This window comes from Epinephelus moara, chromosome 12, assembly GCF_006386435.1.
Source record: "Epinephelus moara isolate mb chromosome 12, YSFRI_EMoa_1.0, whole genome shotgun sequence".
In the NCBI taxonomy this organism is placed as follows: Eukaryota; Metazoa; Chordata; class Actinopteri; order Perciformes; family Serranidae; genus Epinephelus; species Epinephelus moara.
In genome coordinates this window covers 9915136-9927261 of record NC_065517.1, presented here as the reverse complement: position 1 = coordinate 9927261, position 12126 = coordinate 9915136, and the positions used below count along the sequence as shown (strand labels likewise).

Below are 12126 nucleotides of genomic sequence, written 5' to 3'. Positions count from 1 at the left end.
GTCTGGCACCAACAACCATGCCACGTTCAAAGTCACTTAAATCACCTTTCGTCCCCATTCTGATGCTTAGTTTGAACTTCAGCAGGTCGTCTTGACCATGTCTCCATGTCAAAATGCACTGAGTTGCTGCCATGTGATTGGCTGATTAGCTGTTTGCGCCAACGAGCAGTTGAACAAGTGTACCTATTAAAGTGGCCTGTGAGTGTAAACCGTGCACATACTACCCATTTCTATGTACTGCTGTATATTTACACGTGTATTGCTATTATATTCCAGGTATGCAAAGGCAAAGCAATTAAGTTTAAGCGTTTGGAAGACTTCTTGAAAGACAGCCACAGGAGGCATCGTGATGAAACTCGCATCCGGAGGTCTGAGCACAGGCCACCTGCTCCTCTGCCTCCTGCTAAGAACAGGCTAGCCTTTGCCGTCCGCATCAGAGAGTGAGTACTTTGACTCAGACAAAGGTTTTTGCAAATAGAATTTCTCCCTACATAGTCATGGCCATGTAAACAGCTGTGCCACATGGAACTTTGATTATTTGCATCCATCCAACAACACCTTTTAAGAAAGGTGAATTATCTACACATTATTTGGCTATAGGTAAATTTTTTCAGTGACTACTTTCACATGCACACTAATACTACAGTATTATTTTGAACATGATAATATTTTGCAGGGCATATATGTATGCCCTAAAAAACCCCCACATTTCTTCTTTTGGGGAGAAACACACATACTTTTATACATTATAAAGGACTTGGATAATATTGGTTGAGATTCGCAGTCATCCAGGTATATACGCAAGTATCTCAACACCTACCTCTTTAGGGAGATGGTTGAAGGGATGAAAGAATGAGGCTGTTTTCACACAGTCAAACAAGTAAAGTGACCAGCAGCTCTAGCTGTTTCACTTTCCTTATTGTGATGCTTTTGCACTGTGAGATGATACGAAGTTGCCATACAAAGATATTGTGATACTGTGGTTAAGCAATTTTTTTTCTCAACCCTTTTATTTACGAAAGCCATTATTTAATACCATATCTCAGGAACAGAAGAGGAGACATTTGGTCAGATACTGAAATGGTGACACAAATCTTGGGTGTGTATCTCTATGCTGTGCTGATTAACAGTGATGTTCCTCTTCTCTTAGGATCAAAGGTGTCAGTCCCAAAGTGATGAAGGTGATCCAGATGTTGAGACTGAGGAAGATCTTCAGCGGGGCCTTTGTCAAAATCAACAAGACCTCAGTAGCCATGATGAAGATGGTGGAGCCGTATGTGGCCTGGGGGTGAGTAACGGGTGACTATAGAATAAACGTTAAGCTTACACTAAATTTATTTGGATTTTATTTTTCAAGTGTTTCCACACATTATTAACACGTGGTCATGTTTTCAACAGATTTCCCAACTTGAAGTCTGTTCGTGAGCTCATTCTGAAGAGAGGGCAGACCAGGATCGGCAGGAGGAGAGTTCCTCTCACAGACAACACCTTCATCGAGCAGCACATGGGTAAGTCTCTACAACAGTGTGATTTAGCCACCACACAATGACAGCAGGCAAACCACCAGCATTGTGTCAGGCGTGTTTCTCTCAAGTTAATGATCCTGAACTTGCACAGTTATTAGTGACTGCAATCAGCTGGATGGTATGCCTAGGTTAAATGAAAAAGAAAAAAAAAACTAACACTCAAGAGGAAATTCAAAGCAAGTGCTTCACCCCACAAAATAAGTCGCGGAGACTATCGTAATCTTGTGAGTGTTCATACCTGGCGACGTGTGTTTCTGTCATTGGGAGTCTCGCCAACTGCATTACGACCTGTGTGTGCACACCACAAGATTTCTCCACTGAGCCCTCGCCGACAGAGCCCCAGATAACGCGGTGACATCACCAAACTATGTTTTTTTTTAACTTGGAGACGACACATCGTAAAGGCATGAATATTCTTCCCATTGTTGAATCAGATCTGCCTCCAGGGCCTGGGTTCAAACACAACACGCTCCCTGTGATCCTGTGGACGCCGCCATTGTTGTTGTTGTTGCTTGCCGGTTTGTCAGTGTTGCCAGATCTTGGGAGAGAAACAAGCAACCAGGGCTATGGAAACAAGCCCAAAAGAAACGATGGATATATATATTATATATAGAGAGAGAGAGAGAGAGAAAGGCAACGTTTAGAGAGCAAGCCCAAATAAGCAACTCCACGTTAGAAACAAGCCCAAAAACTGCAACCCGTCGACTACCAATATTGTACCAAAGTCGCAGGTATATTAGCATTACAATGCTAACATTACAATGAACAATGATGAAAATAAAACTGACTGCACACACACATACACATACAGCACAGAGCCGTCAACGTCTTACCTCATGACCGCAGCAGCGGCAACAAGAAATTCAACCCAAGCCAATGTGGCAAAGCTTGCTACACCAATATTAACATTACCACATGACTAACATTAGACTCTTTAATGTTAACGGTAACGTTTCAGTTAACGAGTCAACAACTGACGTTTGCATTTACAGGAGTGAGCTGGCAATAACGTATGGTTAACTTTAAGAGTCAAAGCATTGCAACAAATAATGTCCGTAACGTTAGCCACTTAACTCCTCTTCATCCCCTATGGGACGTAAGGCTGCATGAGATCTCTCCATCGCATTTTGTCCTTGGCAGCATGCTGCGTGTCTCACCTTGACAGGTGCATCTTGTCCAGTAAGGTCAGAGATATGCTTGTTTTATGTGTTTACATAGACAACAGGTTGTGTGTCATGACTGGAATTATCCACACACTTGCTTATGTCCACTAGAGGGCACACCAGAGAACTTAGACTACATGGAACTTCTAGATTTACATGATGTAAACAATGAACACACTCGAGACAACACTTGAGGAGTTTTGGTATTGTTAATTCTGAGACCAACATGGATCATGAAATAGAAGAAGATGATCCGCACACCAAATAGAGCTCCCATTATCTTATAATTTTATTTTGTCATTTGTGACGTTTCGAGCACGCAGGCTCTTCCTCAGACTTGTACCAACATGGCAGCATCATCATAGATGGTACATATAAAGCGTATCGGATCGGTACTTGGTATCGGCAGATACCTAAGGTTCAGGGATCGGTATCGGGAAGGAAAAAGTGGTATCTCTAGTATATTGTATTAATATTACATTAATTTCTGAGGACGTGCACAAACAGCGCTCCCAAGCGGATGCAGATGACGCAAGGCAGCCATTATGTGCAAGCAAATGCATAGTTAAAAGCAAGTATATCTCTGACCTAGACAGCAAGCAGGGCCGTTTCTAGCTTTTCGGGGGCCCTCTGCAAATTCTTGTTTTGCATGTACAAAGCAAGCAGAGGGCAAGTAATGTATAAGGTTGCACGGTCATAGAAACCCTAAAAAAGTCATGGAGTGAGTGAAATCCTTGAAAGTTTTGGAATAGCCATGAAATTTTGTTGTGTGTAATTAAATGAATTGTTACAGCAATCTTCCATAGATTACCTTCCATGTAATTTATGATAACGTCAAATTTATGTTCTGCAGCTGCTGGCGTAATGTAGCTCTAATATGCCCATATGTGACATTTTGTTCACCATCATGTACGTTTCTCTATTTTCTACCTGCACTCTGTCTGTCCTTCCATCAATGCCAGCAACCTGGAATTATTTTTGAAGTGAGTTTGTATCTGGGATGTTTGAGGAACAGCAGGCAAGTGGGGCAAGAAAAATAATCTTGTGTGTGACAGTGTTATTAAGCATGTAAGGTAGGGATGAGTGATGTATCAAATATACTCAATCTATCGCAGCCTGTTCCACGTGAGATACATAAAAAGATTATATCACAAACATAGTGGTCACATTGTTTTTTTTTTAAGCCACTGACATGAGACTTGCTTAGGTAACATGACTATTTAGTCACATTTTGCGACCGACTGCAACCTGCACATATTATTAACAAATGAACTGGAGAGCTGTTAGTTTGTTTCCAGCTTAGAGTGAATAAATCATCACGTCTAACAGCACTGCGGTAACGGTTTAACTTGAATTAACGATAATATGAGCATTTGTGTTTGCAACCATGGAGCACCAGTGTGACTTGCAAATAATGATATACAAAGTGGAGAGCTGTTAGTGTGTTTCCACTTCAATTAATAAATCATCACGTCTACTGGCACTGTGGTAACAGTTTAACTCAATGTAATCAAAGATAGCGTGAGCAGAGGAGGCGTTTGTGTTTGCAACCATGGAGCACCAGTGTGACTTGCAAATATTGATATACAAAGTGGAGAGCTGTTAAGTGTGTTTCCACTTCAGTGAATAAATCCTCACGTTTAATAGCGCAGTAGCAACAGTTTGACTTTGTGCTAATTGCTAACAACACCTGTTGAGCAGAAGTTTCAAGTTCACAGCAAAAACATCACCTCAGACTTGAGACGAGCGGCGTGCTTCAAAATAAAAGCACAGGTGGCTCCACTTTGATTTATTTATTTTAACAATATTTTGTTAAACTTTATCACAACAGTACTTCAACTTTATGAGTGTAGCTAGTTTTACTTTTTTGTAACTGTAGTTCATTTTATAATGTTGTATTTTAGTAGTCTACAGTACATTAGAGGAGATTTCAAAATATTGTGACATATATATATTTGTGTATCACAATATGGCCAAAAAATATCACTATTTTTAAGCCACATCGCCCAGGCCCATTGTACGGTCAGGAATCCCAACGTTTCCACACCTATGCCCTACCAATTGTTTTGACTGGTACCACGTTTTCAAGATTGAGCAATTTACATGGGCAGCCCAGGGCTTTCAGTCATCAGCCCATGCAGCTTTGCCTCGACGAATGTGCACTTTGATTTCGTTTTAAGTGCTCTGAAAGTAGAGCATGGTAGTTTAAAAGTATAAAGCTTCCCCCCCCCCCCCCCCCCCCCAAACAAAGTAACCAGCGGGCCAACTGAACTGTCAGCTGTCACTCCCCCACTCTGGGAGCTCTACTGCTCTGTGTCTGCAGATGGCCTTTAATAATGTAATGAAAATTTGGCGTATAGTACTTTACAGTTCTGTTTGTGTTAATATGTTGTGAATGGTCATTGAAGTTTTTATCATGGGTGCTTGAAAAGTCATGGAATGGTTTTGACATTTTGTCCATTAAAGTGCGTGGGAACCCTGAATGTAATCGATGTATTCACAAACACCATCTAACAGCAGTAACAGAGTACTATGGCAAGCCAGATAGTTAAAAAGGTATAGAGTACCACACCATGCAATATAGTAATACCAAGACATGAGATTGCAAAGTTGAAAGTAGTGTAATGTTACACGGTTAACCTCTGGTCACAGCTAAAGAGTCATATGTGGGGAACAGTCAGTGCAGAATTAAGTTGTGCAATAATCTACAATTCAAACTAAGGCAGACACTTAGCAGTTCCTTCCTGTCTTTTTGACTTCAGGGATGTATGTATTTCAGATTGTATAAATTATATAGATGGTGTTGGGTGTTTTCTCACAGTGACTTTTGTATCTTCACAAACATCTGTTGGTTTTGACATTCCTTCCCATCCCTCGCCTCCTTCTCATTTCTCAGGTAAACATGGCATCATCTGTTTGGAGGACCTGATTCACGAGATCTACTCGGTTGGTAAGGGCTTCCGAGCTGCCAACAACTTCCTGTTGCCTTTCAAGCTGTCGGTTGCTCGTCACGCTGCCAGGGATAAGGCTGGGCTGCTGAAGGACCTTGGAAACCCTGGATTTCGCAACACAGACATTAACGCCATCATCAGACAACTGAACTGAGGAGGAACTCATGAAAGATGGACATTCGGCAGCATCTATAAGGATGCTTTATTGAAAGAAGCAAATGCCAACAATGTTTCTTTGGCAGGGGGTGATGGGTTTACCCCAGTCATATTTAATGTACATTTATGTGTACACCCATTCTTCTGGGTACAGTGATGGCCAAGAGTGGAGTTGCCCCTGACGACAGACTGATGGAAGCAGTCGGCTCTTTGGTAAAAGTGTAACAATATTAACAATATCTCTTTAAATGTAATATATCATCTGTTAAAGGGTGCTTCGTTGCTACATTTAATATTCCTCAGGTTGTCAGAGGAATGGATCAATACTGGTTGCATATAATAGGACAGTAATTGAATAATTAGGATGGGCTGTCCTGCATGCAGGAACCAGCAGCCCACCTACAGCGAATTCATGTACTACATTGTAGTTTTCAGCCTGAAAAATCTGTTGATTTATGATTCACTGTAAATACAGTTTGTTTTTACAATAAAAAAAGATTCAGCAGTTTGCCAGTGATAATCAAGATGTTTGACACAAGATGAGAGCAGGTCTGGTGGTAGAAATAATAATGTGTCGTCCCTGTTCTCCACAGGACACATGATGTGCGGATCTCTGCTCTGGCGTTGGTATTATTTGGTTAGCAGAGGCACCTGCAACCCGAATGCTTGATGCATCTGCTGGGGTTGTGGGTGTCTGCACAGCCAAAGTGACCTCACACTATCAGACATGGGCCCTCATGGGGGTGGAAAGCATGACCTGCCCAGCTTTGTCTTACTCTGCCTTTGATTGGCTTACTGGGCCATTCTTACTCTGACCATGACAATCCTTTGGCTAAACCCAGTTAACCCGCAATAATGGAGGCAACAAGCACTAGCTAGTCAGAGGAAAAGTTGGGTGGGTTATTCCTTCACCATCCTTGGAAAACATTCATGTCCCGTGAGGCAAGTTTCACCTGTCCATGCAGATCAGATTTTTTCTAACTACATGGACATATATGGGTGAAGAACTGTGCTATAGACATGAGTCTTTGGTGTGCTGCCCCCTACAGTAGGAGGAGAATCTGCACAGTGTGAAAGATCCAAATGTTTTCTCGTCAGAATCCTGCAACAGCTCACGTCAGAGCGTGAGTAAGGCTTAAAGGTCCAGTGCATAGGATTTAGGGGCATCTATTTGCAGAATTAAATATAATATTCATAACAGTTTTCATCAGTTTACAGTCACCTGAAACTAAAAGTAGTTGTTTTGGTTATGTTAGAATGAGCCATCCATATCTACATAAGGAGCAGGACCTTATCAGGGTCCTCCATGTTGTTCTACAGTAGCCTACAACGGACAAACCAAACACTGACCCTAGATAGGGCCGTTAGAGTTCATGTGTCAGCCAGAATACAAGCTTGGCACACGGGAGAAGTTTCAGATGGTAACATCACTAAAATGTTCACACTGGGGCTGCAACAAATGATTATTTTCATTGTCGACTAATCTGTCGATTATTTTATCGATTATTTGACTAATCATTTTAAGAAAAACTGTGTTAAAATGTTGTAAAATGTCGGTCTGTCTCTCCCAAATCCCAAAATTATGTCATCTAATGTCTTGTTTCGTACTCACGCCAAAGGGTTTTAGTTCACCGTCATGGGAGAGTGTGTAAAGCTGGCAATATTTGAATGTAGTATTTTGGGGTACTTTTATAGTTCTTTTCTATGAAAAATGACTCAAACCAATTAGTCGACTACTAAAATAGTCACCAATTATTTTGATAGTCGATTAGTCATCGATTAGTCGACTAATTGTTGCAGCCCTAGTTCACACTACATTAAAAGTAGTTAAGTAAATAGTGTAAATGCATAGTCTATTAGACTATTGGCCAGCAAATACCTGTTAACACAGAACTTAATATGGTAAAGCAACTTGAGACTATGGTTTCCCTAAACGCATTTGTGGCAGCTTGGACAGGAGCAGTCTCCGTTATTAGTTTTATTAATAGTAAAATCCTGAAATGAGACAGTCAGTGGATGGTAATGTGTTAACAGCCTCATTCTCCCCCCTGTGGTGTTACGCCGGTGTCACTATTAATTCAATGAGACACATGAGTCACCAGCCGGAGGAGGGGGAAGAGATGCAACCTATGCAGCTGCGCTTTCCCGAATGCGCACTGGGAGAAATGGAGGATGGCGTCGGGGACGCTTCATGAATGTCACTGATGTATTTATTAAATGTGATGTGAATGTGTGGCATCTACCGGAGGGACGCAGCGGAGGATGCTCCTGTCAAAGTGTGCGCACACTTGCTTTCGACGCTAAAAAGAACAGGTAAGAAACAGACATGGTGTGATGATGGCGTTATGCGGGGTGAGTGAGGCACGCTGTCATCAAATCTACAAAATCAATCAGTGATCATTGCCATGGTGATTAATTACCATGATGACGATTTCCCCTGCCCCCAGCGCAGCAGCGGTTGCTGGCGTCATGAATACGTTGAACTGTGTGCTTCTCTGTCGATGTCACTTAACAACACACAAAACATCGGTATTGCTTTAATAATAGCGACAGCTTCACAGCTGCTGTGTTTATGTTTCACCTTCATTTAGTTTAGAATTTAATTCCGTTTCAGTTTGGTGCCAAATGGAAAACTTGTACTCAAAAATCAATGTACTCTAATGACATTTATTTCAGACCGCCTCAGCACGAGTTGTGCTGCCTTCATGATTGTCGGAAAGGTCGAAATTGTGAGGAATGAGGGGGAATGTGACCAATGAGGGCTGATAGCACATAGTGGTCTGAAGCAGAGACAAACAATATACATATAATGACGGGGGCTTAAAACATAAAAACAAAATCAACACTAGTAACAAAATGTATACAGGAACTCTAAATATTTTCAACCAAAATGATTCAATTGATGCAGGTGCTACACAGGAGCCTGCAGTTGTTCTGTGGCCCTTTGTAGCCATTATGCAATGTAGCTTAGTGTCTCTTAGTGGTCATTTTGTGTCTCCTTGTGGTTTTCTTATGTCTGAGATATGTTTGTATCATTTTTCTCATTCATTCATTCATTCATTTATCCCGTTGGCGGTCGCAGGGGGGCTGGAGCCTATCCCAGCTTACATTGGGCGAGAGGCGGGGTACACCCTGGACAGGTCACCATACTATCACAGGGCTGACACATAGAGACAGACAACCATTCACACTCACAGTCACACCTACAGACAATTTAGAGTCACCAGTTAACCTGCATGTCTTTGGACTGTGGGAGGAAGCCAGAGTACCCGGAGACAACCCACGCTGACACGGGGAGAAAATGCAAGCTCTCCACAGAAGGAACCCTGGGTTCAAACCCTGCCGTGTTGGAACCAGGAACCCTCTTGCTGTGAGGCGACAATGCTTACCACTGCACCACCGTGCTGCCCTCTTCAAGGTCATTTTGTGGCTCCTTGTGGTTGTCTTATGCCTCATTGATTCATTTATTTATCCTGTTGGGGGTGGCGGAGGGAAATGGAGCCTATCCCAGCTGACACTGGGCAGGAGGTGGGGTACACCCTGGACAGGTCACCATACTGTCGCAGGGCTGACACATAGAGACAGACAACCATTCACCACCGTGCTGCCCTCTTTGTGGTCATTTTGTGTCTTTTAGATATTTATGTGTCATTTTAGGGTCATTTTGTGGCCTACTGAGGTAAATGTATGTCTCTTTGGGATATTTTTTAGATTATTTTGTGTGTCTTTAGTTATTTTGTGTCTCCTTGTGGTTATTTTGTGTGTCCAAGTTAATTTTGTGTATTTTAGGGTAATTTTGTGTCTGATACAGGTAACGTCATGTGTCCCTGAGATCATGTTTTTAATCAAGGTAGAGTTTTTAATCGTTTTGTATCTCTTTGTAGTTATTTTGTGTCTCCATGTGGTTGTTTTGTGTTTCTTTGTGGCCATTCTGAGTCTCTTCCTGGTCAGTATCTGTTAATTTGAATTACATTTTGCAAGTGAAGGTTGGGGGGGGGGGGCTCACTCTCTGGGCCCTCAGTAATCCACTCATGCTGATAGCACGGGGTGAGTGCGAGGAACCTTTTAAAGATTTTAAAAGCTATGCAAGATCTTCAATGATTTTGCCTTGGTGAGTGTGAATATCTAGTTTACGAGGAGCACCTGAAGGCAGCACCCAGTCTAGTGTCAAGGAGAATGGGCGGTCCGTCACTGGCTGATCTCACGAGCAGATGCGTGTAAAGTGATGCAAGTTACTGTTGCTTCAGTGTTTCGGCAGCGAGGAGTGGTCAAAGGTAAGTCGCTTTAGCTCCTCGATAAATTCAAACGATGTTGAAATGAAGAGGATTAAAATGATTTTGGTCTGTGTCGTTGTCAGCGTAGGCTCGGAGGTTGCCGGGTGTTAGTCTCACGTTGGTGCACGCGGTAGCTGAAGAAAGTTTCGACAGGGCAGCAGCACCGTGCCATGTGGGCGCGTAGGTAACGTTAGCGTCTAACAGGTTTGTGTGATGGTTCTTCCCGTTTGTCGTATATTTCATGCTGATAGATAGGTAACAAAAGGCGGGGCAGTGACTCGTTACGTGAACTGCACCGAGCCGGTGTGTCATGGCCACATGAGCAGACGGTTATGAGCTAGCCAAACCGCCTGTAGTCGGCAGCTGAAATGAATGACATGTCGGGACTAATTAACCAAGCCGGCAGCAGGTCAGTGTGTGTGTTCACATGAGGACACGAATATGTTGCTAAAGTAACGTACACTAATTCTTCATCAATATTCTTAGCGTTAGAGGGCTTCATCTTGTATCATGTCGGCCTGAATTTGTAGAAAATACGTTTAACAGACATCCTTAACTAAATATCCCTCCGCTGTTCTGTGTAAAGCCAATATTTATCTTTTAGTCGTTAAAGCTGTTGGGACTCTTTAGTTAGCCTGACTGAAGTATAGTTTAAAGACTGACTGAATGGTTTGATGAAACAGTTTTAATTTATCCATGAAATAATAAATATTTACTTCATGGTAAATATTTACTACACTGCTCTGTATAAAGTTCACAGGACAACATTGTTTTCGGAGTTGTGCAAATTTGAACTGTCCTAGCTGTCTATCAGTTTTTTAGGGTCAGTATCAGCACAGAAAATAAAAACAAATATCAAATACCAGGCTGCTGTATTACCATAAGCACTAGAGTCATATCCACAATATGGCTGTAGGATTGGGTGAGATTACTGAGACAATTATAATGTGTAACAGGTTTCTGTGCTGTCCATACTATGGTAACTATGCCATCGGTATAGGGCTAGGGTATATGTATCGTTATCCCGTTATGAGACTAGATATCATCCTAGAATTTTGGATATGGAAAGTGTTGTCCATTTTTAAAGGCTGCATTTCAGTAAAGTGATGTAAGCTTTAGTTGATCTGCTATTTTCATTTAAGCATTTTGTAGTTACAGCCACTGTGGATGGCAGTTTTGGTTAATTTTGCTTCCTATAGCCAGACGCATTAACCAGTAAATAACCAGTTCATTTTTAAGAGAGTAAAAAAAGCAAAATGATGTGAAATACAAGAATCGGGCGTTCCGTTGACCCAGTGAGCTTTAGCGCCACATTTCAAAGCGCTATCCATTTAGAAAGGGGGACATTTTAATGTTCTGTGATGTAAATGTTGTGCCTTTTATTTTATGATGTGTTGGCTTTGCTGACAGTTGCTAGCTGCGTGAACATGCAGAAACACTGCCCACCCTCTGGTCTTCACTGGTTATCTAACAATAGCCTTGATCGCTCTGCACTGCGCTCCACCTGGGTTGGGTGGAGCCACTTAGCGGCTCTGCTCAATCGGTGATTACTACCAAAAAGCAGCCTCCGGGGCTGAAAAATGAAAGCCAACATGGCACTGCCAAAAACTGCAGTTCTTTGAAGGGCCACTTGAGGCCGGCCCTGGAAGCCACTCAGACCCCACAGACTCCCATGTTAAAATGCCCAACTTTACAGCAAAAATAAACGTGTACAAAAATGGTTTTGGTCAGTATAGCTAATTTCTCTCTTTTTGGTAACTGTACGTGGTGAATTTTTTTATACAACTCCTATATTTACATTTTATGAAAGCTTAAAGTTACGCATAATTAAGTCAGATCCACCCCTTGCTCCTCCACAGCGCCAGCCTTTTGCTAAAATATGGTCACTTCTGGCTCCAAAAAACCAAGATGGCAACGGCTGTAATGCTGAATTCAAAACAGGAGTCCACAAACCAGTGGGTGACATAAGTTAAGCTACGTCCATTATTTTTACAATCTATAATTATCACTAGTAATGCCATCCCGGTGGTGGGATGCCGTTGCTGCAGAAACATTA

At 42.1% G+C, this 12126-nt stretch overlaps 2 protein-coding genes across 4 annotated transcripts in view; both read left to right on the top strand.

The window, feature by feature from the left end:
* The window catches only part of rpl7l1 (ribosomal protein L7-like 1), a 7393-nt gene extending 1089 nt beyond the window's left edge, over positions 1-6304 (top strand). Inside the window, exons 3-6 of the mRNA XM_050058721.1 lie at positions 277-440; positions 1151-1288; positions 1399-1508; positions 5586-6304. Coding sequence (XP_049914678.1) covers positions 277-440; positions 1151-1288; positions 1399-1508; positions 5586-5794 — 621 coding nt within the window. The 3' untranslated portion in view covers positions 5795-6304. The remainder of the gene's footprint in view (positions 1-276; positions 441-1150; positions 1289-1398; positions 1509-5585) is intronic.
* Positions 6305-7988: 1684 nt separating this feature from the next.
* The window catches only part of slc5a6a (solute carrier family 5 member 6a), a 29859-nt gene continuing 25721 nt past the window's right edge, over positions 7989-12126 (top strand). Inside the window, exons 1-2 of one of the 3 annotated variants that reach the window (XM_050058065.1) lie at positions 10042-10070; positions 10154-10274. The gene's annotated coding sequence lies outside the window, so the exon portion shown is untranslated. Of the gene's footprint in view, positions 8110-9959; positions 10071-10153; positions 10275-12126 lie in introns of those variants that run through there. The other 2 variants (XM_050058067.1, XM_050058066.1) reach the window with 2 other exon arrangements.